This window comes from Gopherus evgoodei, chromosome 6, assembly GCF_007399415.2.
Source record: "Gopherus evgoodei ecotype Sinaloan lineage chromosome 6, rGopEvg1_v1.p, whole genome shotgun sequence".
Lineage (NCBI taxonomy): Eukaryota > Metazoa > Chordata > Testudines > Testudinidae > Gopherus > Gopherus evgoodei.
Window position 1 is genome coordinate 29,792,747 of NC_044327.1, and position 26,216 is coordinate 29,818,962.

Genomic DNA, 26,216 nt, shown 5'->3' on the forward strand with positions numbered 1-26,216 from the left:
CCAGATTTTTACCCCAGTTCCCTTAATGGCCCCCTCAGGGATTGAACTCACAACCCTGGGTTTAGTAGGCCAATGCTCAAACCCCTGAGCTATCCATCCCACCCCAGTGTTTGTCAGTCCAAACACTGTTTACTGATTGAAAACAGCATCAGTTTTTAGGGGTTCAAAATTCCATTGCTTTTCAGGGCAAGTATATTTTGAGTGGGGCAGGGGCACTTACTTTTGAAAAGTATGGGTGTGGTACCTGAGTTTGTGTTTATTGAGAGAGAGAAAGGCAAGGCTGAAAGTCAAAGCAGAAACCACCAAGATTGGAAAGGGGGTGGGAAGGGGGAGAGAAGAAACATCTAACAGATGGGTGGATGAATGGAATAATTTTGTGAGTCTGAATGATTAGGGATGCGTATCAAATATCAAGCTGGCCTGTAGATGAGTGTGACTTTCATAGGTTCAGATAAACATTCAATCCAAACCTCCCTCCTTTTTTTGCCCTGGGAAACTGACAAACCCCTTCTCAAAGTAGAAAAATGTTTAAGAATGTTTTTCAAAAACTCTCTCAAGACATAGGTGATCTGTCCACACTAGCTAGACGCTGCCAGAACAAAAACATTGACTAGAACCCTTTTTAAAACTGGTTGTCTAAAACAATTTCAGAGTAGTGTCAGTTTCCCAGTGAGAAATTTTCTGCTTGAGACATATAATGTGTGTTAGACAGTGCAACAGAATGAAAACTGTTTATACAATTCCATTAAAAAATATATTGAATATATTCACGTTGCATGATTAAGCATTTAATTCTGGCCCATTCATTGTATGCATTGCTTTATGGTAGGCTCTTTACCTATGAGGTCACATTCTGTAATCTCTAGTAAATACAATATCATCTTTTTTTCCTACATTAGATACACATGTAATACCTTGTACCTTTTTTCTTATCTGTTTACACAAACTGCTTTGTCAAATAATCCTGATTAAACTTGAATTAGAGTTTTATATAAACTCTCTGTGGTATTTATGTAAATAATTTTGTCAGCCCCGTATTTTTTTAATTTTTTCAGCCATCAGCACAGTTTTATTGGCACTGCAGTCGAAGTTGGATCAGGCTCTCAACTACTAAGCTAATGTACCTGTGCGCACATACATTTTGCTGTATTTCTTAGTGTACATCACTTAACCATGAAGCTGACTTAACAACAAAGTAACGTACTCCCAGTACCTTTAGGCTCTTACGGAGTCTTGCTGCTCCTTCCCCCACAATATCTTGGAAATCTAATATTAATTTCCCCATTTTGCTCCCTTCTGATCATTCCAAAACGTAGTCTCTAAAATTGTCTTCCTTGGCAGTTCATCAGGCATATCATTTCCTCTTCAAGTCACTTCATTAGCTTTCCGTTCCCCACCGTATCAAGTTTAATCAGCTCATCTGCCCCTTAAAAGCCCAGCCTAAATATCTAAATCTCTGTAGTTTCTTATTGTGTTCCCTCAGTGGTGTTAGTCTTGGGGTGTCTGTCATTTTCTCCTCTCACTCCATCTTCATGCCCTCTTCATGATGCTCTCCAATTAATGGAATGACTTTCCAATACCGTGCCCTTCTTTTGCTGACACAGAAGCCTTCCAAAGACTCCCTTTCTCCATGAGACCCACAAATACTAACCCACAGTAAAATGACCATATTGCTTAAGAGGAAAAGAGAAAGAAAATGGGAGAGAGGAGGAAAGGAATAGTTTTAACATCTTCCTCTGTGTCTGTTACTTAAACTGTAAGCTGTCTGGGGCAATGACTGCCTTTATTTTTCATCTTGTACGCTACCACGCATAAATAATGAAAATAATAATCCATGCATCAGCAAGATCCTCCTTCTTAAATGATAGCTTGTTTCAATAGTTAGAAGAAAGTTTGGAGTCCCCAGAGCCTGAACTTATCAACAAACTCCCCCCTAATGGTCTTAATTTATAAATTATTTTCTATAGGATTAATAATTATTCTTTATAATAATTTCCATGACTATTGTTTTATGCCCATTTGCTGTAGTTTCCAGAAGAAGCACTTTCCCTTCAGTCTCTGTCAATTTCAATGCTCTCTTTTCAGTTTTCTTGTAGGAAGTCATGCCATTACCTCTGACAGAGAATATAGCCTTTTATTCTCAAGCTTTCTTCCCTTGGGCTATCCTCCGAGACCTTTGGGGGAACATAATTCTTATCGGAACAAAGGGGATAGAGTTAGGCCCCAAGTGTGGCCCTGAGTCAGCTTTGGTTGAAAAAAAGTTGTAACAGCACTGGTTTGATTTTTGGCACGTTTCAATTGTACGTGCCACGGTTGAATGGAGCCCAACAAAAAGTTTACTGTTGAAACAAGATACCAGGAGAACAGATCATTAAAAAAGTGCCAAACAGCTGCAAAAGTGCAATTTTGCTGAATGTTGTCTCCCATGAGGCCTTTTCTGATGCCTGAGAAGCTGCTATATTTACATCCTCTACTGATGTTGCCACTAGACATTTTGGGCGACGGGACAAGGCAGCCAGAGTGAATTTTCAAATGCTAAAATGAGGGGAGAAATTAATCCCTCTACCCACAAAAACAGCCTCCACAGGCTTCTAATAAATATCATAAAATCACTCGGGGTTGGCCTTCTCAAAGCCAAAATTAATTGGTATATGTTTGTTTTTGTGAACCTGTTAAACTAATCTTATTTATGTAATATTAGGGCCAGACATAAACTAGGGTTGCAGTAATAAAAGGCATACTGTACGTTATCCATTAAACACACAGAACTCCAATCTTTTGAGTTTTATTTTCACACGTCAGCCAAACTTCACACTATACATAAAATCTGTAGTCTCTTCAGATTTTTATCTAAGTGCTTTGTTATACTAAAGTTAGGCGCTCATTCTTCTGCAGTCCATTTATTATTCTTTCTTTTGTTCTTTTTATCTCTTTCTATATATTGCCTTTAGGTACATTTTACTACCTACTAATATTCTTTTTAGTTCAGGAATTTCTGAAGGGGGAAACCTAACAGGGGAATGTTAATTTTGATTTTTCTTTTTTTCATACTTTAAAAATAAAGATGCAATATGTGAAGTACTTGGTTCTTGATTTTTTTTGACTGCTGTATTATTCGGTACACATTTGAGGCTTATGCTGCCTGTCTGATCTGTTTATGACACATTCTTTGATTTGAATTAGCTCATAATAGGTTGCCTATGGTTATTTATTTCCTTCCCTTTCCTTTCTTCTAAATAGGAGATAAAATCATCTCTAGGTATGTAATTGCTGTACACTCAGCTGGTGTAAACGAAATGGAAGTCAGTAGCACTACATTGATTTACAGGCTGAGGATCTGGTCCTTTATGCAGTTTGTTTTACATTTGGTATTTATTGGCAGCTATGAAGGCATTAAATAATATTTTAATCTTTGTTATTTGCAATCAAAACACAGAAAGTACAATTGCAGAAAAAATTAAAGTTCTTGTTGGATTGTATTACTCTCACTAGGTTACATTAACCTAATAATCGGAAAAGGGTATCCCACTGACAGAGTATTTCCACATGGAATAAATAACTGATTTTCCTTTCCTCATGAAGTATAATAAATACATTAGTACTTTGACAAGAAATCATTTAATAATTTGTGCACTCTGATCTATGTGTTTCCTAAAATATTTTTCCACCAAAGTTTTCAACTTGGTAATACTTTGAGTGACCTTTGATCTAGTTAATTAAATTTAAAGGATATGCTTTAGACCTCATTTTGTCCTTTAATCTTCATGTCTCTTGACCATTGCTGCATAATTTCAGTGCCAGCTAACAGAATGCCATATTTTACTATACTTTATAAAAAAAAAATTCCCAAAGATTAGTCTTCTAGCTGACAAATTTCTAGCTAATAATATAATGAAAAAGATATTTACAGGCATAATGTTGCACTGTACATCTTAGAATTGCTGTTTCTGAATAACAGTGAGCACATAGAGATGATCAGTCAGTCATATCACTGAAGGGAGGGAATAGATCTATAATTTCTGCATGTGCTGTAGAAAGGGGCTTCCTGTGAAAACTCTTGTTCTGTTCTAAGGTTGATTGGAGGGGGACAATATGATGATTTTAAATTGTACTTTTGCTTCATAGTTCATTGTGTTGTTAAAAAAAATCATATAAGGCTTGAAGTAGTTTGCCTCACTGACAGTTTGTCAGAGTAAGATGCTCAACTTCGTAGATCTGTAACCCAAACCAGAACTATTTGTGAGAAACTCTGTAGTACAAATAGGCCATCCTCAAACTTAGTAGTGTTTGAGCAGGGTTCAGCTTACCTATTAGGTTAAATAGATTTTTTTTCTTCTTGTTTTTCCAGTGTTTTGTTATGTTTTTGACTAATCCTTACCTTTATCTGTTTTAATTTAAAACAGATAGTGTCACCTTTCAATGTCCATTTTAACCAAAATTAGGAAAGTGGAAGGATAAGTACTATCTTATCTATCTCCCCACTCACATTGCCTCCTTTGTCATAGTAACTGAGTGCATCACAGACATTAACACATTTATTCTCACAATGCCCCCTTTTACTGATTGGGAATAAATGCAAAAAAGAAAGTAAGAATAACATATTCAAAGGTACCTAAGTCCCATTTTCAAAAAGTAATTTAGGGCCAGGTGTTTAAAAGTATTTAGGCATCTAAAGATGCAGATAGGCACCTTGCGGACTTTTCAAAATACCTTGGAACCTAACTCCCTTTACAATCAATGGGAGTTAGGCACCTAGACACTTTGGAAAATCCCACTCGCCATCCACCTGCATCTTTAAGCACCTAAAGATATTTTAAAATCTGGCCTTTAGGCTCTTAAGTTTCATTGAACATCACATATTAAAATGAGATTTAAGTTCTTAATGTTTACCCCAGTCCATCACCTTAATTGCAAGACCTTTCTCCATGCTACTCTCTTCAGTACCCTTTTTGTGTCATTAGTTGCAGCCAGTTTAGCATGTTGCCTTTCCATTTTCATGAAGCTGACAGGTCTTGAGCAGTAGTGTTGGAACATTGGTATGTTCTCATGGTGATAACTCCTTTTGGCATTATAATATGCTTCTGCCATGTCAATAGCACTATAAGATATATGATTTTAAAAAAAATAACTACATCGCCTATGAAATGGAGGCATAGAGGAGGGAAAAGGAAGAAGACTCTGACTACTTCCTCTGAACTAACCAAAAAAAGGAATTCATTACCATTTCTGCTGTAAAATTGGCAGTATTATGCAAATTTCAGCCTTTATTAACTCACATCCTATATTCCAGCTGGCTTTTTTAATGTTTAAAATTAACATTCTTCAGCCCTCAGAATTGCTGTGGCCTCTTTAGCTAAGTCCTGCGCCCCACTGACATTCCTACAATACTCATCAGTCTGAAAGGGGTTTTAGCTTTTAAGGTGAATGTGTGAAAATATATGTGTGGGTTGCAAAAATTGCTTCCTATAATATTCAGGGATCACTATGACTGGCTTTTCTGAATGAAAATCAATGTCTAATATGTATTTTAAAAATCATTCTTACTTGTAATGAAAGATGATTTGTTACTTGTTTCGGATGTTCTAGTCCCGGTTTGCATGTCATGCTATTACCAGTGTATTCAAAAAACAGAAGGGCTCACTAAAATGTGGTTCCCACAGACATGTCTGAATGTCAAATTTAGTGCTATAAAAATATATCCGGAAGGCTACAAAAGTATCTCTGTACTTGTCATTGTTGCATCTGTTTTTTAAAATCCGGCATGCTGGTGGAAGCAGGGGGCTGTGAAGCTCTGTTTCTGGAAGATACCTGATCTCCAATTCTGTTAACAACGCTGTTGATCAGTGAATAAACCTTATTTGTAGAGTGATTGTAGATGTTATTTCTGTAGTATACAAATAAGGATAAAAACAAAAAATGTTAAATTCCAATAGAAACGAGTGAAATCACTGTTTGACCAACTTTAAAATGAGCAAATAGGAAAGATTTCTCCCTCCCCCACCAATGATTCAAATAAGTGACGCTTAGGTACTATAGGAAGCAATGTTGGTGACTCTCCATGTGATTTTCTTTGTGTTGACTCAACAATATATCAGTGTCTTGATTGATACTAAGCACATTTTACTGCTGGGGGTGTTATCTTCCAGATTAGATTTACAACTGATGTTCTGGATATTTTGTTATTGAAGATCTCCTGGTACCTTTTGGAGGCGTAGAGGGTGTTGACCCCCATGTCCTGATGATTTCAAATCTAGGTTGCCCTGTCAAAATTCCTGTGGGAGTTTAAACCTCCTTAAGGTTGCATAAATGTTTCCATTCCAGCTGCTTGTGTTTTGTTAATAACTTTGTGAAATTTCTGCCTTTCAGTCTAGGTATTGTTTTTTTTCCCCTGAAAGTTTGAGCATAAGAAGAGTTGAGAGGAAAATACACTATCCCTATGATTTAAAAAATAAATAAGTCTTTCCAACCTTTTAAAACTGAAACAGCTGGGGTTAGAAAGGTCATGGTTGATAGGAAAATGGTGAAATGGAGTGCACAGCACCTTTTCAGTAGGGGCTTCAATAACACCTTGATTCTACAACTTCCTATACATGGGCAGAGCCCTGTTTTCACTAATGGGACTGCATTGGCACAAAGGTGCACGTGCACATGCAAGCTAGTAGGATCAGGTCCTCAGCTCAAAGGATGGGCAGCTAAGAAAAATCAGTCTCCACATTTAAATTTTAGTTGTGACCTTAAATATGTACTTTAGGTATGCATGCTTGCAAGTCACATATTGGTGACTAAATAGTTACAGAAATGGAGTTTTATTTCAAAGAGAAGTCTGCAAATACCAGAGTCCAAATTGCACCTGCAGCCTAAAACCTATTCCCTTCTGTGTATTCATCTGTAAGTTACACAACAGCATACAAATTTCTCAAATAATAGAATGGGGCAAGATTTTTTCTCTACATCTTGAAATATATTTTCAATTTGATATACTTAATCTTATTGTCATTATCATAAAAGTTGAGAGTATAATATATTGAAGGACTCTATCTTAATACTTATATAGAAGGGGTCAGAGTTAAGATGGGCATGTAGCTTCAGCTTTGATATTTCCTGATTTATGAGTGCTCAGTCACAGGCCCTGTTGCATCAAGGCACTTCAGCACATGCCTAACTTTAAGCCCATGAGCAATCTCATTGAGGTGAAGCATCATAGTGTTTTGTATGGAACATGCTATTCTTTGTTTTGTTCTAAACCATTGTGTAATATTTTTTGTAAATGGCTGCCATATTCTACTCAAGACACGGATGCATTTGGTAGGTATCAACAAAAGCAAGCCCTTATGCTGGCTTGGATATCTTTCCTGGAGTGGGGCCATAATGTGTAAAGCACTTTGGGATTCTTCTTACTGAGAAAAAATACCATATATGTGATGTAAGTAATTTATTAGTAATATTTGGCCGTATTCACCCCTGCTGTAATACATTTGACTTCAGCCCTGTTACTTTAATTTTGTTTTCACAAACAGTAGAAAATGTATAAAACAAAAACTTGATAAGATCTTGCGAGTTTCCTTTAGTGCTAATGAATTTATTTTAGCCTACAGATTTCATATTAACCTTAAAGCTGTTCTTACATTAGAAAACTCACTACAGGTCACTTCAGAAGAGAAAACTGTAACCTATAAAATGTGATTAACCTGTTGTAAAGAAGAGCAATAATCCCAACAGTCTTTACTATTTAGGGTAGATCTAAAGTTATTAGGACTGCCAAATCATTTTTATTCTCTTTTGCTGTTAACTTTATTATCAGTCTGATCAATATTACACAGCTGGAACATTCTTCCATATACACAAAGCACAATTATATTTTCCCAGCTATACTGTAAACAAGTTATTTACTTTAAGAGGTCTGGAAGGTTACTTTACTTCTTTTGTTGCATGCTAAATTAAATCTGTGGGTTTTTTTTAATGTGAGTTGAGAGAGTGAGTGTCTCAGTTCAATCTGAAAACGTGCATCTTTACCTCAAACTGTGTTTGAGGTAAACTGCAGAGAGAAATTGACCTTACACTGAAACTTGTACAGTACAGTGAAAAATAGTGTCAGCTGTTGAATGCAGTAATCTGTATTTGAAAGTATCTCCTAATTAAAATGCAGACTTGTGTGCTTTTTGTAATGCTATTACCCATTTACAATATTGGTAGGGTTACATAAACCTTTGCTATGTCTTCTCATTGTTAAATACTGCGGCTGAACTTTAGAAAATCTTCCAACCTTTGTTTTTTTTATTAATAAAAGTTAGTTAGTGTGATTCTATTAATAAATTTGGCTGTATGCAAGCTGGCATTTATGTAAGGTCCACGCGGTATTGATTATTTATTTTACTTTTTAAAGGCTCTGATTATAAGTTTTATGGATGTCTACCAACTCGCAAGCTCCAGAGTTGCTACACTAGAGAGAGAAATAGCATCTCATCAACATCACATTGCAGCCCTGAAATCAGAACTCCAAACAGCTTGTCTTCGTGAAAATGAAAGCTTACAATCGGTAAGTCTGCTTTCCGTAGTTTAATTTGATTTTATAATTTGGATATTCAGATTACTAAGCAGTATCTACTCTCACATTGTGTAATTCTGATAGGAATGTGTGATCATATTTCTTCAATGTAGCTAATTTCATATCACAGTTTAGCACAGTAATACAATATTACCAGTATAAAATGCTATTGTGATGCTTGATACATGGCTAAGGGGAGGGTGGTGGATAGAGAGCAATGAGAGGATTAATTTTACTACAATGTCTTGTATAAAGATTTGTCCATTGTTGCCAAAGCTAAAAACACAGCATCATGGCTTCTTTGTCTTTGGCAATGCAGCTGACAGTTAGATTTTGGACCTGAAGCATGTGACTGTCTATAGATGCAGCATGTCCTATTAAGCCAGAATGTTATTAATTATGCGTATAACCAAAATGGTAATTAGAACATGTGATTATTCTCCGTAGACAACTATACTTATTCATAATACATGTCCAGAGAAAGAGAAATATTATGATTAATCGTCTATACAGTTAAAATCCTATTTCAGAATCATTTGATGTCTAAATTATTGTTGTCCACGACAAAATTGGGTTAATTTAAGGCTAATAAGGTGATTCTCCAGATCTGAGAACTGTCTTAGGGGGATTATTGAATGCAGATGTATTGTGTCACACAGGCATCAGGCCGACATATAAACTGTCACAAATATGTAGCTAAATATGTCTTTAGTGAGATTGTGTAGGTAGTTTGCATATAATTAATACATTTTTCCAATTCTTTCTTTCTTTTTCCTTATTGTATAAAGGGATGAGCATTTTTTTGTCTTGGGTTTTTTCTTTCTCCCTTTTCACTCTGGATACAGCAAAGGATAGTAAGGAAAACCGAGGTGATATTTTACACTGAGAGTCAAGTAGGAAAAGGGGAGTCGTTAAAACAAACCAAGTAAACATATCAGCAAAGCATTATTCAGGGACTGTGCTCGTGACTTTGGTTGGCTCTATAAGAGCTTGCATTAATTTCTCATTGACTCATTCCTCCATTGGATCAGCACAGAGGGAGATATTTCCCTCGGTGCTGAACTTAAACTTTAAGATCTTTGGATGAAAGGCTGAATGTGTGATCTAATGATATCACATAAGTGCAAAGCTTTGTTGATACATTTGTGACTCTAGACATCCTAAGAGGTCTATTGAAATTTGTTTCTTTTCTTTTCCAACCAATTTTCCTTTATCTTTTTGGTACTACTAGGTTTACATGTGTACTGCTGAGGTTGCTTTTTTTGTCTTTTTATTGTTGAGGGTTTCAGTCAAGATGACCACTTGTGTAGCTAAGAGTGAGAAGCCTGCCAAGATTACTGCAGTGAGATTTGCTTGCCTTTGGATATAGAGAGTTTTTAGTTAAGATTATGCTATTACAGTTTTTGAAGCGCTATTCTATGGTTTGAAATGGCACTATAAAAAGCTATTATGCCTCTGATTAAACTTAACTCTTATTATAAATTATATAATTCTATATACATCATCAATGCAAAAACTATGTTGTTGTTGTCTGTCATTTGTATGGCAGTGGCATCTGTGGGCTCCAATCACAGATCAGGACCTTATTATGCTAGGTGCTACACAAACAAAAAAGACAACCCCTCTCCCTGGGAGTTTTCAGTCTACTGACAGCCTAAGTATAAGTATTAATGCAAAATTATGGTTTAGAATTTAAACATAACAAAAGATAGGAGATTCAAAGTTATTTTTCCTGAAACACCTTAACTCAACACACTTGTATGTATGTAGTATTTTGTAATATTTGTATATTTTGTAAGATCTATCCATTAATATTTGCAGTGATTTCAGAAAGCCTGAATTTTAACAAATGTAGCAGTCATAAATTTGAACTTTCAGATTGTTCTGTGTTTTAATTTCTCAACCTTAACACTCCAATAATCCAAATTGTTTGGGATGTTTTTGCATTGAATTTCCTCTCTTAGATTTTAATAAAAAGGCTGTGTGATTGCTTGCTGAAATAGATATATGGATAGATAGTACATGGGAGCTTTCTCCTGACATCCCAAAGGTAAGGAAGGGTAGGTCCCGTGGCCTATTCTTAGGCTAGCTGCTTTGGCCAGGTATTTCAGATTTAATGCATACTATATAGCACAAAACCACTCTATTCACGAAGCCTTGGAGCACACAATAGTGGAATTAAATGTGTGATCTAATGATATCACATTTAGCCCCTTCCCCCTTCCCAAAACCTTAAGATAGGAGGGCTTTATCCAGAGAGATTATCCAGTGCATTTACCCAGACCAACTGGTCAAGCTCAATTAGTTTACAAAGTTTTTCAGGGTGTAGAGCTTTCATATGTGCTCATCATGTACATGCCAATCTGGAACACCAAATCATAGTTTATTGCTAAAAATAATTGTCTGGGAAGTACACATTCTGTGTATGTCTAGTATTTACTTAAAACGGTAATTACTAAATCAGATTTCAGTTCTCCATTCTTCTCTTTCTACCATCCCCTGAGTTGTTCCAAACTGATGTTGGTTTTAACTTCATCCTATTTTTGGTATTTTTCTTCTTTTGCTTACCCACCCTCTGGCTGTCTCTTTCACCTGTAGATGTACCTCTCTTCTCACCTCCAGTTCCATAATCTCACAGACATTTTCCATTGAAGCTTAGTTTGATCCTCTTTCTTCCACACTGTTTTCTCATATGCTTAAGCAATGTTACTTCTCTGATAGACTTCTTCTAAAACCTGCTACCCAGGCCCCATCTTCTCCTGTCTCTCTGCCCAAGATTTTGCTGATTACTGCAAAAACAAAACTGACACCTTATGGCAAGATCCGTTTATTCTCATTTTGCAACTGTGTCTCTGAATCAACATCTCCATTCTCCACTCCACTTCCATCCCTACTACTTTTCCTCTTGGCAATGGGACACATGGGTATCCTATTTAGTTAGTTATATCCAGAGATTGTGGTGTTCATTCACATTCATGCAGAGTGGAATGTGATCAAGGTAGATAAGAGTCAGCTATCAATATTTATTTTGTGGGGGATAATGAGAGAGGAGTCAATTATTTGGCAAGGGGTAGGAGCAGGGAACATAAGTGGCAGAATGGTTCACAGACCTAACAAAAAATACGAAGTCTGGCCCTACTAGTCCCTAAAGTATCTTAATCCTTTTTTCCCCTTTCTTTCTCCCTCTGTACTGTCTCCCAGGGTGATCTCATTTCCTCTCATGGTTTTTATCTTTCACATCTATGTTGATGATTCACAAATATATTTCTCAGTCCCTGGACACTCTCCCTTTGTGCAGCCCTGCATCTCTGCCTTTCTCTAATGTATTTTTCATTCTTGCAATCACCTAAGACTCAGTATGGCTAAAACAGTGCTTATTATTTTTCCATCTAGAGTCTCTTCTTATACCTTTTTCTGGCATCCTTACTTCCACTGTTCTGTTGGTCTCCTTTGCTTGCAAGCTTGATTTAATTTTTGAGTCCTCTCTGTCCATCTCCCACCTTATCTATGCTCTCTCCAAATTCTGCTGCACCTTCCTTTATCAACTTTTTTTCTTGCCCTCCATCTCTGGTACCAAAACATTATGAAATAGTATCATAATAGTATAGTAACTACTGTCGTTTCCGAGATGTAGGCCTCCCCTTCTGTTTTCCCGACCCGAAATGTATCTGTCAAGACCCTGTTCCTTTTTTTCAGCACTAATCAGGTTGTCCACCTGCTGGAATCACTTAGCTGTTGTAAATGGTTGTAGCTCCATTTAAGTCAGCAAAGCTACATTGGCTTAGCCATCTTTGGATGTGGCCATCAGGTTTTAATAGATCCATTGACTTTTAAGAACAGAAGAGACCACTATGCTCATCTAGTCTATCCTTCTGCATAATACAGGTGAGAAGATTTCACCCAGTTATTTCTCCTATGAACATCTTCCAAGGACTGCATGCCACATTCCTGCCACAGTCTCCTCCATGAAGTTCAAAGTTCAATATCTCATATACAAAGTTCTCCATAATTTCTCCCTGTCTTCTGCCCTTATCTCTTCTTATACCTCACCCACTCCCTTTAAGAAAGTTTAGTGACTCTGAAAAGATGTGCTTTATAATGAAAGTATCCTCATAGACTCTAGGACTGGAAGGGACCTCGAGAAGTCATTGAGTCCAGTCCCCTGCCCTCATCACAGGACCAAATACTGTCCTGATCAATGATAACTAATGTAATGCACATTGAAAAACATAATCCCAACTATACATATAAAATGAAGGGGTCTAAATTAGCTGTTACCACTCAAGAAAGAGATCTTGGAGTCATTGTGGATAGTTCTCTGAAAACATCCACTCAATGTTGTTGTTTATTATTAATGTGCAGCGACAGTCAAAAAAGCAAATAGAATGTTGGGCATCATTAAGAAAGGGATAGATAATAAGACAGAAAATATCATATTGCCGCTATATAAATCCACGGTACACCCACATCTTGAATACTGCGTGCAGATGTGGTCCAAAATCCAAAAAGATATATTGGAATTGGAAAAGGTTCAGAAAAGGGCAACAAAAACGATTAGGGGCACGGAATGGCTTCCGTATGAGGAGCAATTAATAAGACTGGGACTTTTCAACTTGGAAGAGAGACGACTGAGGGGGGATATGATTGAAATCTAAAAACCCATGACTGATGTGGAGATAGTAAATAAGGGTTATTTACTCCTTCTCATAACACAAGAACTAGGGGTCACCAAATGAAATTAATAGGCAGCAGGTTTAAAACAAAAGGAAGTATTTCTTCACACAACGCACAGTCAACCTGTGGAACTCTGCCCGAGGATGTTGTGAAGGCCAAGACTATAACAGGGTTCAAAAAAGAACTAGATAAATTCATGGAGGATAAGTCCATCAATGGCTATTAGCCAGAGTGGACAGGGATGGTGTCTTTAGCCTCTGTTTGCTAGAAGCTGGGAATGAGTGACAGGGAATGGATTACTTGATGATTACCTGTTCTGTTCATTCCCTTTGGGGCACGTGGCACTGGCCGCTATCAGAAGACAGGATACTGGGTTAGATGGACCTTTGTGTGACCCAGTATGGCCGTTTTTATGTTCTTATAACTGTATAACATAATTTGTGACTCTGTGATGGTTTTATGTATTTAGACCCTGACTGAGGCATACAACTGGAAAAGGTATAATTTAAAATGTATTTAAACACAGTCTCATTACTTGCTTATTTCTTGTTCATTGGTATCTAGCTGTAGTACCAGAGTTCGGACTTTGCTTCAAGGTTTCCCATTAAATGAACTCTTGTTACTTTACAGTTACTTTATCAGTAGAGGGCTATGCTTCTTTGATCCATTTTACTCCTCCTTCAAACACATTAGCTTACTTGCACTTTCATTCTGAGTTACAGTTAACAGTAGGCTTTGAACAGAGAGCTTTGAGTGCTGTACAGTACAGTAGTGGCAAGTCATAAGCAAGTACTTTTTGGGTGCTTTGGGGCAGGAGCAACCATAGCTTTGGGCAACACATGCCACCATGGATGTCCGTGGCAAGCATGTGAATCCATGGTACATATACTGCCAAATGAACGTCTCTTGTGAGTCCAGTACTGCAGTGAGCTGTTTTAGCGACATGGCGTTTGCCACTGTGCTTTCAAACACATTCTAGAAAGTGATAAAAAGCAATTTAGGGCAAAGTTTGTGTTACCTGTTGTAGTAGAGCGCTGCCAGGGCTCGACCCTTCTTGAGGGGGAAGGGGAGCCACACCGGCTCGCCTCACTTCTTCTGCCTCAGACCCGTCCCCTGCTGCGGGGTTGAGCACAAGAGAATAGTATATAAGTACGCCCCGGCCCTTGGGCGGGGCCGGACAACACACACAGTTTAGGCTCAGGCCTTTGAGCAGGGGCTGAGCGACAAGGTAACAGTATATATATAAGCCCAGGCCCTTAGGCAGGGTGGGGCAGCACACAGTCTATGCTCAGGCCTTTCAGCAGGGGCTGAGCAACGAGGTAACAGTATATATATATATATATAAGCCCAGGCCCTTAGGCAGGGCGGGGCAGCACACAGTCTATGCTCAGGCCTTTCAGCAGGGGCTGAGCAACGAGGTAACAGTATATATATATATATAAGCCCAGGCCCTTAGGCAGGGCGGGGCAGCACACAGTCTATGCTCAGGCCTTTCAGCAGGGGCTGAGCACCAAGCGAGCGGAGACGGCCTCCTCAGGTCAGGGGAGGGGGAGTCCGCCACCCTTGGAGGGGTGGCAGGGGGAACGCAGGCCCTCCCACTCCCCTGCGTTCCAGCCCGGGGCCCTAGCAGCGGTTAACGCTGCTGACGGTCAGTGGGGGATCCTGACCAAAACACACTGCCATTGGCTCAGGCGAGCCTGCAACCTGACTGGGGTCGGCTGCCCCCGGGCCACTTCCAACCTCCCCCTCATTGGGTACCTGCCCTCTGCCAGCGTCGTCCGGGGCGTCCCAGACCATGGGTTCCTCAGGGTGTCCGGCGTCGGGAGGTCCCGTCCACTCCTCGGGGTACTGGGGTTTGGGAGGTCCGATCCACTCCTCGGGGTACCAGGCGTCGGGAGGTCCCGTCCACTCCTCGGGGTACTGGGGTTCGGGAGGTCCAGGCAGCTCCTCCACAGGCCGAGGGTCGGTCCGCTCAGTCGGCTCCTCTGAGTGCTGGCCCTAGGGGAGGTCAGGCCAGTACCCCTCCGGGTACCTGGCACGGGGTAGGCCGGGCCCAGCAGGAGTTCGAGCCCTAGCGTCTGCTCTCTCTGGCCGCCTCCCTCCAACTGAGCCCTGGGGCCGGGCTTTTGTACTTCCTGTCCCGCCCCTTGACTTCCGGGGGGCGGGGACAGGCGGTGGGGCCTCCGCCCGTGGCCACACCTTTTCTGGCCTATGTCCCTCAGGAGTGCGGGGGAGTGGGGCCCCCTCCCTACACCTGTAAAGAATGGTATATTTATTCATATGATGTCAGTTCTCCAGAGTCTCTGACCTTCATAGCTTCCAGCCTTGTGCTTTTTGCACTGATGTCAGCATCCTGTGTTTTTTAGAAGTGTTGAATATTTGAAAAAATTTAATAGTGATGACAGAAATTGGGAGCCACAGTTGTGGTGGGCCAGGTGATTGAGTATTTCTCTGAACCTGAATGTGCTCACTACGCTCTGTGGCTTGCTCTGTTCTGCTGCATGGTTCAGGGCAGGGCAAGTCAGTATACGAGATGAGATGGGCACCTGGTACAGCACTACAGTGCATCTACCTGGCTGAGGGCAGAAGCATTGAGTAGGTGGCAGTGGTTATCCCTACTCCTCCTCCATCCCATTGGAGTCCAAATTATAGGGGGAAGGGAAGGAGACAGAAAGGGTAGAGACAGAGAATAATGGACAGAGAAGACGGAGAAATGGGTGCAAAGGAAATGGAAATTTGATGGGGATAAAAGGTGAGGTGTAAGGAGCTCAACATATTCAGTTTATCAGAGAGAAGGTTGAGAGATGACCTGACATATGGAAAAGGCACCCGATAGTATAGAAAATGTTCATCCTTGCTGACAAAGGTATAAGAACATCCAGTGGCTGGAATATGAAATTAGACAAATTTAGCCTTGAAATAAAAAAACAATTTTCTTGCTGTGAGGGTAATTAAACATTAGAACAGCTTGCCAAGGGGAGGAGGTGGACTCACCATCACTTGAAGTCTTTAAGACAAGATTAGATATCATTTTAAAAGATATGCTTTAATCCAGTTTTAGGGAGAAATTATGCAGTCTATGAGGATGGAATGGGGCTGGTGATCATGATGGTTCCTTCTGGCCTTGAAGTTTGAGTCTGTGGGCAGAGGGGGAATGGGATTCCCTGCATAGTCTTCGACAGGCACATAACATGTGCAGCTTTGCAGTGAGAGAATGACTATAATCAAACCTCATGCTTCAGCTGGTTGCCTACAGCGGTCAGGAAGGATTTCTTTCCCTAATGCACAATTGACTAGATGTATTCAGTAGAGTGGGAGGTGTGTTTTGCCTTGCTCTGAAGCATCATAGATTGGCCAGACTTGAAGATGATACATTGGATAAGATGGAACAGTGCTGTGAGAGGTACAGAGAATCCTTTTTTTAGATGCCTGGTTGGTGAGTCTTGCTGCTCAGATTCTTACTGATTGGGCCTGGGGGGAAGAAACTTGGGGTGTATTTACTTTCCTCTGTAGCATGGGACATTGTTCACCTGCTGAGATCATCTGTGTATAGCTCACCTAATCAGTTCCCTGCCATTGCAAGAGCCTTGGTGTCATCTTAGTCTCTCCTGGTCTCTGCCTGTGGCAACAGTTTAGTTTGCTGATGACTGAAATGTTTTTGTCTAACTAAATTATTTGAACTTAATATGCGAGTATCTAGGTGAAATTTAATAGCCTGTGATATACAAGTGGTCACACTTGGTCATCTGATGGTCCCTTCTGGCCTTGAACTCTGTGAAATTGAACAATGTCAGAGGAAGGAGAAAGGAGTGTGACCCTCAGGAGAGGAGAGAGGCAGATGAAGACTGGAGGAAGGAGTGAGAATTTCATCTTGTCCTTGGAAACAATAAAAGCTGTTGTTTTTTTGGATGTTTGTGCTAACTGATGTTGAAACCCAAATCACTTTGGGTTCCCCCAACTTGCTGTTGTTGTGGTTCTGTGTTATCTATACTTAATTATTATTTTTTGCACTGTTTGGGTGGTGGTGTGTGTTAAGTTTTTGCAAAGATGGGTCAACATTATGAAACATCACATAGTGATGCAATATGCAGGGCAAAGAATACAGGAGTTAGAGGGTTTTTGATTAAGCAGGAGACGCAAGTTTGAAGAACAGTCTTGTCTGACAGCTATCTGTTTTAAAGACTCTGATAAATGATGCTTACTTTAAAAAATAAGCTAAATTTCAATAGAATATTCACTCAGTCTTTCCATTTGGTGGACCAGCAGCCAGTCCCCAGACCCACCCCCCTTATATGCAAAACCTTCCTTTAAAAAATTCATGTAACCTCAGCACAGCCACTTTCTTTACACTCCAATCTAGCTGCCTAAGGGCAGAGTGCCTGTATTTGTCTCTCTTGTTCTCTCTTTCACCTTCACCTCACCTGAATCGGTCAGTGTATCAGGATTATGGGACCTGTAGCTGCCAGTGCACGAACGGACTTTGGCTTACACTGTTGAATTGTAATCATTTTTATTGTTCCCCCACCCCTCCTTATTTGGCCTTTTGATTTTGTATGTATGGAAGAAAGGCAGCCCAACTGTTTTAAAAATGCTGGCAGAATATGTCCCTCCTTGGTAAGCATGACTGCCATATCCTGTGCCTTTGAATGTACCTTGGCTGGCATATCAGAGAGAATTCTTCCCAGGTATCATTAAGCATACACAGGTCGTGGCTGGAGCATCTGAAAACTCTTCTTGTCTTTTCCACTACTTCACATTAGTGTGATTCAAAGTTGATTTAGATAGCATTGAAGGCTTTGGCACTGGGGCGGGGGCGGGTGTTGAGATGCATTCATTTCTAAGTACAATGGTTTGTAAAAATGCATTGAAACTTAATATTATCATTGGTGCCTTGTTCTTGCAGTGCTTTTTGGTCACTAGTCCAGGAATAAATATGCTATTTCATTCCCTGGTATTAATGACTGTTATATTGTGCTTTATAGTAGAGTATAGAAGAATATTTTTAAAGTAATAGAAAAAAAAAGAATCTGATGTGCCCACAAGGATTCCACATTATTCAGGTATGCTGTATACATGCAGGACTAAATATCAGTATGGGCAGGACTAAATAATATTTTGAAATTAAATTATATCTAAAAAGCAATAGCTCCATTCAAAAAGTGAAGTTTTACTGAAATACTTGCATTTTGTGGGTAATTATAAGGAATTGGCCATCAGCTTAGTGCCTTAAAACACACACCTGAGGCATGCAGGCGTCCTAATCTAAACACACATCTTGTCATGTAGTGTTGCTTATATAAGTAATAGTCATAACCAAACAGTATAAATCATGTGATTTAAACTGTTTAGTTATTATATAGCACTGATAAGTATAATAATATGAAACCAGTATTATAAATCACATAACATGACTTGGGGCGAGGTGTTCAAAAAAGTTTTAGTAATCCAACCACATATATTTGCCTTTTTGTAAAGAACACTTCCTTTTCTATGGAAAGCTTTTTTGATATTCAATATGCTAGGTATGTGAACTTTTAACTTGTCAAACTATTTTAACATATTTGAAAACTATAGTAATTTGATTATAATGTTGCCCATAGGCAAAAGGTTCAGTTAATAGAATCCGTATGTAATTAAAATGCAGAACTAAATATAATCAGACCCGAGTGACTATTGCTTTCATATTGATAGTTTTACAATGGCCTCTGGAGTTGAAAGTTTATGTTAAAGTTACCAAATGCAGCAGAGCTACAGAAAGTGAACAAGACGACAGTTTATCCATTTTAAATTCAACAACATAGTTAAGTGAGAGGCATACAATAACAAGTCTCTGGATCCTCAGAGTGTTAGGAATAGCTCCCATTGGCAGGTGGTAGACGCAGGAGACATGTGTGCTAGTTGAAGATCTGCACTCAGCAACAGCACTGTTATATAAACACTCTTAGATGAAGGGTCCTGCTGTGAGCTAGTGATGGCTTTTTTAAAAAAAAGATAATACGGTAACTTAATTTGTATGATTTCATGTTTGAATCATCTGAAAGTTATAGACATAACACTATGTACCAAGCCACAAAAAAAGTTTAAAAAAATTTCCTGAACTTAATTTTTTATTTTTTTTTATTTTCTCTGGACAGTTTTAAGAGTCGACATCCTGTGTAGAGTTCTCTAATCATCACCAGCACAATTTACAATCAGAACACACAGAGAGCCAGTTCAGACCAGCTCATCTGTTGACTTTGGCAGAGGCCCTTAATCTCACTGTGTGCAGCTGCCACTGGAGAGATGGGGACTCGGCAGAGAGCCGAAGGAGGGTGGGATACAAGGTTGGTCAAGGCATGAACACATAGGCCTGCTTCATTTCAACAGTCATACACTGCCTTTTTAATAGTCTTTTCATTTTACTGCTTTTTTTTTAACCTGAAATTAAATGAGGACCTCTCATGAGCCACTGCGCTCCAGGCATAAGAAATTGTAATGTCTGGCTTCCAGAAACTGTCCCGTCAAAATGTGCTTCTGATTAGGTGGCTTAATTACAGCTGTGAAAACAATGTTGATTTAGGCCTCAAGATTCCAGTGCATGTCACCCATTATTAGCTAGCCTTGGACTGAAGCCACCATTTAAAAACTCTGTACCACTGAAGTCACACACTGCCTGACAACTTTTTATTTAGGCAGAAAGGTTGCCAGAAGCAACACATTTTATGCAAAATATTTTTCATTGTGCAAATTTCCAATGTGACACTCTTGATAGACACAAAGTGGATAGTTACGATTGAGCTTCACGAAGTCCAAAGCCCAAACTTTTGCAGGGAAACTGTTTAAAATAGTTTTTATAAAGTTTGACTGACATAATGCTTAATTTTAATTCCTTTAATTCGGTTTTATTCCAAATCCTGCATGTTGGTTTAACCACCCAGTTTTATTGCATCTAAATTTTCCTGACAGTTTCATTTGCTGTCGGGAAATAAAATTGCCATTTTTGCAACATGGGAAATAATGGCTAGCTTCAAAACCAATATGTTTGAAACTTCCTTTGCCTGGAGCAGGTTAAGGCACACATTCAATTTACTTTAGGGGGGAAAAGCTCATTAAATAGTTTTTAATATTTTAATATAATTTAAGTAATGACTTTCACAGTGGGAAAGCTTATTAGGGCCAATATATTTACATCTGTAGAGAACTAAATGTTTGAGTAATTAGATGGTTTCCAATCCTTCCATTTTTCAATACCGTTAATGTTATGAATATTGTAAATGAACATGATGCATTCATTGCATTTAAATGTTGCATTTCCAGTGACAGTACTTTGTTTTGAATCACTTCCACTTTTTTCTTAAGTAATTAAAATGTTCCTTGTTTTGTCTGAGTTTAAAAATCTCCTTATTGAAATGAACTGGCTAGTATGTGTGTATGTTCGCTCAAGGTAGACCTGTGCTTTTGGAACAGTAGGATCTAAATTCTAATCCCACTGTTGTCATGAAATTCAAAACTTGCATGCTGTGCTGCTTAATGGAAACCATGACTTTCCTCAATGGCCACAGGTTTGTTCCAATATTAAACACAAAACAAATCTTTCAAGTTATTGGATGAGCTGCAAAAAGGGAGGATTATGTTTTCAGGAGGCTAATCTGTCTCGACCCTTTTTTGTTAATATTTTGCGTTTCTCTGGCAGTAATTATTAGAGGGAAGTTTTTCTATGGAAGTATATGAATGGAGAGCTCAAAAACAACAGTACTCAACTTTCCTTTAAATTGAGAAATCTGATTCCAGGGTCAGAGATTAGATAGGCATTGAGGCCTCAAAATGTCTCTCTTCCTTCTGTCTTAAATGCTCAGGACAGTACAACAGTGATATATCCAAGAGTAATTAATGGGAAGCTACAGTTTGGAGAGAGAACTGATTTGTGTGAGGGAACATGTCCAAAATGTAGATTCAATTTTGCCCCTTTTGGGAAAAACTTATCCACACTGTATGGTGCATTAATAGAGGAAAAGCAGGTAAATACATACACTACATGTTGTCCATCTACCCGAGGAGAATATAATCTAACCCTTTTCCTTGAAAAATGGCACTTGGCATGACTGAAGTTTAACATTAAGAAAGGGCTCACTTTATGCTGAGAGCACCTTCACATTATAAGTAAGTGGTTTTATGTTCCTGAATAATGTACGCTTAGTTTTATTCAACAGCCACAGTACAGCAGCATGCATTTGCTTTCTGCCCCCTGTATTCTTTGCTTCCTCTTTGCCCCTCATCCCATTCCTCTTAAAGCTACAGTGTCCATCACATCCGAATAGAAAGAATTTTTTTGTATAACTAACAATACTGCCAACACTGTGGTAGGAATAAAAGCACTGTGAGTGCTTGACAGGCTGTTTTTTTGAGAACTGGATATTATAGACCAGGACACTTAATCCTCAAGTAAAAAAAAATTTTTTTTACAAAAGAACTGAGCCAATGACATAATTTTACTGGTTTTACAGAAGAAAAGGAATATTTTATACAAAGGAAGGCAAATTCACTTCTTTCCAGACTTAGGGACTTTATTCAGGGCAGGAGGTGCTTCTGCCTTCCTTTTTGAAGAAGTTGTTTCAAGACAGAGGGCTAGAAGCATCTATTATTCCCTGCTAAACTATGGGTTAACATAAAGGGAAAGTATGTTTGTTCGGGGATATGAATCAGCCAAGAATTTTTGGAGGGGATTAAAGAATAGCTGAGCCTGAATTACTCTGGCTCAGAGACTTAGATGGGACCTGGATTGAGGGACTCTAAACTGTCATTCTTACTGTTGTTCATTTGACATATTTAAGTAACATCATGTACAATATACTGTTGTGAATCATGATTTTCTTGTTCCTGCATTTGTTTTGTTTTCTGTTTCTGGGTATTTCTGGTTGCGAATAAAAATATGGTAGCATTTATAATGATAAAATTCAGCAGTGATCATCCTTCATTAGTATATACAGTAAGATGTTTTGCATGTAGTTAAAGCAGATCAAAATAAAAGTGCTTTTGGTGGCTTTCATCATGTTTCTCAGTATTGCTTTGTAATGCCACTTTACATCTTTCCGAGGTGATAGGATACAAGAAGCACAAGGGAATGGGAACTCCAGAAGAAAAGAAGAAATCCAAAATGTGTTCATGTCTCTAATCATTCCTTAGACTAGGGGTTCTTAGGACAAATTATTTGGTGCCCTCAGAGTGTGGCCACCAACTCTTGCTGGTTGCCACTCTTACACTTTTTCCTAAAATAGTTAGTTAGCTTTAGGAAAACCAAATATAAATATGCACATATACACGTCCAAATGATTGTAATTTATTTATTGCTAACTAGTAAGTCTGTTGTGAAAAGTGATATTAATAAACATACAGATATCACTTTTCACAGCAGATTTACTTGGTCCTGGCAAGCCTGGGGACAAATTAAGCCCTGGATGGAGGGTTGGGGGAGACAGTGGGAGCCGGGGGAGATGGGGTGGGGGCCTGGAGCCTGAACCCCTGCGGCCAGAGCCCGAAGCACCATGGCCGGAGGACAGGGTCCAGGGATGGAGCCTGAAGCCATGTGGCCAGCCCCTGGGGGTCTGCCACTGCACAGCCAGAGCCCAGGGCTGGAGCCTGAAGCCCCACAACAAGAGCCTGCTGCCCCCGCCACCCCAGGGCTGAAGCCCAAAGCCTGAGCACCACCATCCCTCAGAAGGTGGGGAACTCATTGGCTGCCTGCTCCTCCAGCATTGTGTTCCCAGGTGTCTCCAGCGGGGGGCAGGGCCAACCCTGGTGCTGGCCCCACCATTCAGGAGCAACAAAGAGAGGGAGGAGGCTTACTTGCCCCTCCCCTCTCCCTCATCACAGCCCAGGAGGCTGTAGCTGCAAGAAAAGCCCCTGGTGGTCGCTTGGGGCCACGGTGACTGCATTGAGAAATGCTACCTTACTTAGACAGCCAGTCAAAGTGTGGAGTTGATGCTTCTCACCCCAATTTTTTTGTAAATGCTACTGTTTAGATTTGACCAGGATTGAGAATCTGTATTGACTAGAAACAGATAAAAAAGGAGAATCCATGTTTTCTCATCAGGGCATTTGAAATGCTTGATGCTATTTCCTGTACATTGAAGATTTAAGTCGTTTCAATAGAATTTTTTTATGCAGAATCTATTATCATGATTATTTATCTTTACTTCCCTCTGGATTGGAGCGGGAGCTGGGTGATCTATTACTTGCTCTTTCCCCCTTAAGGAGAGGTGAGCTAGTAGGGTGGCTGATCTTTCTATAGAAGTAGGTAGCTGGGGTACTTCTGCTCCGAGCCCAGGAGAGGAATGATGGGAACAAAAGAGAGGGAGAGCTGCACTTCCTAGCAGTTCCTGTACTTAAGCTACAGGTGGAACCAGTAATGCTTTTTGGATATGGGTGTATCCCACAGTTTGACGAGAAATAGCAGCTTTGGTTTTTCTGTTGCACCCTTGTAAAATGCGTGCCTTTACTTTGATATTTTTACTAGGGAGAAATATATTTATGCAGAAAGACCTTGTTAATATGCTTCAGCTGCTTGATTGTTGTATTTTATACTTTAAAATTTCTATGTATATCTTTTTACTGAGTTTTACAAAGTATGTTAAAAGGTCTGACTACACAGATAAAAGTGGGAAGGTTCGAAGTTAGGGCATAAAAAATTAAAACTGTTCTTAACTCATAATTGTGTTCCTTTTAACACTGACATGACTTAAGGGCATACTGTCAGCAAATAACATCTAAACATTTATTTTTATTGAGTGGTATACATTTAAGTCACACCTCTTTATATTAACTAAACATATGTTCTTCTTCGAGTGCTTGCTCATATCCATTCCAGTTAGGTGTGCGCGTGCTGCGTGCACATTCGTCGGAAGATTTTACCCTAGCAACACTCAGTGGTCGGCTGGGCGCCCCCTGGAGTGGCGCCGCCATGGCACCGGATATATATCCCTGCCAACCCAACTGCCCCTCAGTTCCTTCTTACCACCTGTGTAGGGTTGTTGGAACAGAGGAGTGAGGTTTCACTGACCTCCACCTCCCTAGCTACTCGTAGTACTCTAGTTATTTTGTTGTGTATATGGTTCAAAGTTATATAGTTATAGTTAATTTTATTGTCATAGTTACTGGATAGTTAAGAGGGGTTCGGGGATTAGCCCCTTCCCCGCACCCAGTGTGAAGGCTCATGCCCGGTTCAGCGGGTTTCAGACCGTGCTCGGCCTGTCATAAGCTGATGCCGACAGGAGATCCACACGACTCCTGCCTTATGTGCCTCGGGGAATCTCACCTGACAGATAAGTGTCACATTTGCAAGGCTTCTAAGCCGAGAACGAAAAAGGAGCAGGACTTTCGGCTAAAACAGCTCCTCATGGAGGCGGCTCTTACCCCTCCGCCTTCGGCACCGAGCACTGGTCAACCGGCGGGCAGAAGCACATCCTCGGCACCGGACTGCGCCGGTACTGCCAAGGCCTCTCGGCACCGGCCATCACCGGCACTGAAGTCGACTCGGCAACCGCTCCCTCTCCCGAGGTCAAGAAAGCCTAAGACTCCTGCTGCTTCCGTGCCACCTGCACCACAGCCAGAGTTTTGTCTTAGTTGGATCGGCCCGGCACCGACACCTGCCGCGGCACCGACCGATGTCGGCACCGTCGATTCCAATCCCACGAGGGCCGTCGAGTCCGGTGCCTGACATCTCCCCGGCATGCGCCGTGATTAAGCTTACTGTTCTCTCCCACACCAGAGAATTCTCAACGACGAGGGATCTGATTGCCATGACAGAGTCGACGCTGCCTCAACCCTTGGCACCGCCGGTGCGGGTAATACAGTCTATCAGCAAGCCTGCCTTGATAAGACCATCCTCTGTCGGCACAGCAGAGTGGCACCATTCACGCAGACGCTGACGCTCCAGGTCCCGTCGGCGCTCCAGGTCCCGTCGGCACTCCCGCTCCTGACACCGCTCGCAGTCCCGGTACCGTTCTCCTCCTCAGTACCGGTCATACTCGTGGCACTGGTCAGTATCCCGTTCGCCAGCCCGCTACTCTCGGCACCATTCCAGCTCCCGGCACCGCTTCAGGCACCGTGACTCCCATAGCCGCTCCCGATGTCACACCTCGAGATATCGGTCGACCTCTCGGCACCGCTCTGGTCGCAGGTCCCGATCTCGTTCCCAGTACCTGTATGCCTCCCGGTACCGGTCCCCGGTGCTGAGTAGGGCAAGGTCCGCTAGAGACAGAGACTCTGCCCAGGGCTTTTCAGCACCTCCATGGCCATCCAGACACGCATCAGCGTCATCCTGCGCGGACAGCCCTTATGCTCAGGACTGTGATTCTGATGTGCCCACAGAGTCTTCCAAGAGACCCAGGCCCAGGACCAAGGACCCCATCAGTGGTCTTCGGGACACCTTGGGTGTACCATCAGGCCCAAGGCATACCAGTTGTCCGTCCCGCTCTGTTTCATCAGATGGTTAGCCATCCTCCTCCGACTGCTGCTGCTGCGGAGGAAGCCCCGTTCACCCATCGGACTCCCAGTTCCTCTGGAGCAGGAGATCGCCCAAGAGTAACAGGCCACCCAGGACCCGCTCGTCGCCGGCATTCCTCTTCCTCTTCTCCAGATGAGGCAGTGGCAGGAACATCCTCCACGGGCCCTCCTCCAATCAACTTGAGAGCCATCAGATCTCCTAAGGAGGGTAGCACTCAATATGAACCTTCAGGTGAGGAGGTCCCAGAGGTAGAGGACCCAGTAGTGGACATTCTATCAGCGGATGCCCCCACTAGAGTGGTCCTACCGTTTATTCAGACCATCCAGGCCAATGCCAATACTATATGGCAGGCCCCTGCCTCTATCCCTCCTGCGACCAGGGGAGTCGAGTGTAAATATATGGTGTCCTCTAAAGGGTACAAGTATTTGTATGTCCATCCTCCTCCCTGCTCACTAATCATCCAGTCCGTTAATGAGAGGTAATGCCACGGCCAGCAGGCACCAGCCCCGAAATCAA

At 40.8% G+C, this 26,216-nt stretch overlaps 1 protein-coding gene across 8 annotated transcripts in view; it reads left to right on the forward strand.

Moving 5' to 3' along the window:
• The window catches only part of CCDC171 (coiled-coil domain containing 171), a 274,485-nt gene that overhangs the window by 175,076 nt on the left and 73,193 nt on the right, over nucleotides 1-26,216 (forward strand). For 7 of the 8 annotated variants that reach the window (XM_030565906.1, XM_030565904.1, XM_030565900.1 and 4 more), the window contains one exon: nucleotides 8,384-8,536. In XM_030565906.1, the coding sequence (XP_030421766.1) occupies nucleotides 8,384-8,536 (153 nt within the window). Of the gene's footprint in view, nucleotides 1-8,383; nucleotides 8,537-12,430; nucleotides 12,590-26,216 lie in introns of those variants that run through there. The other variant, XM_030565901.1, reaches the window with a different exon arrangement.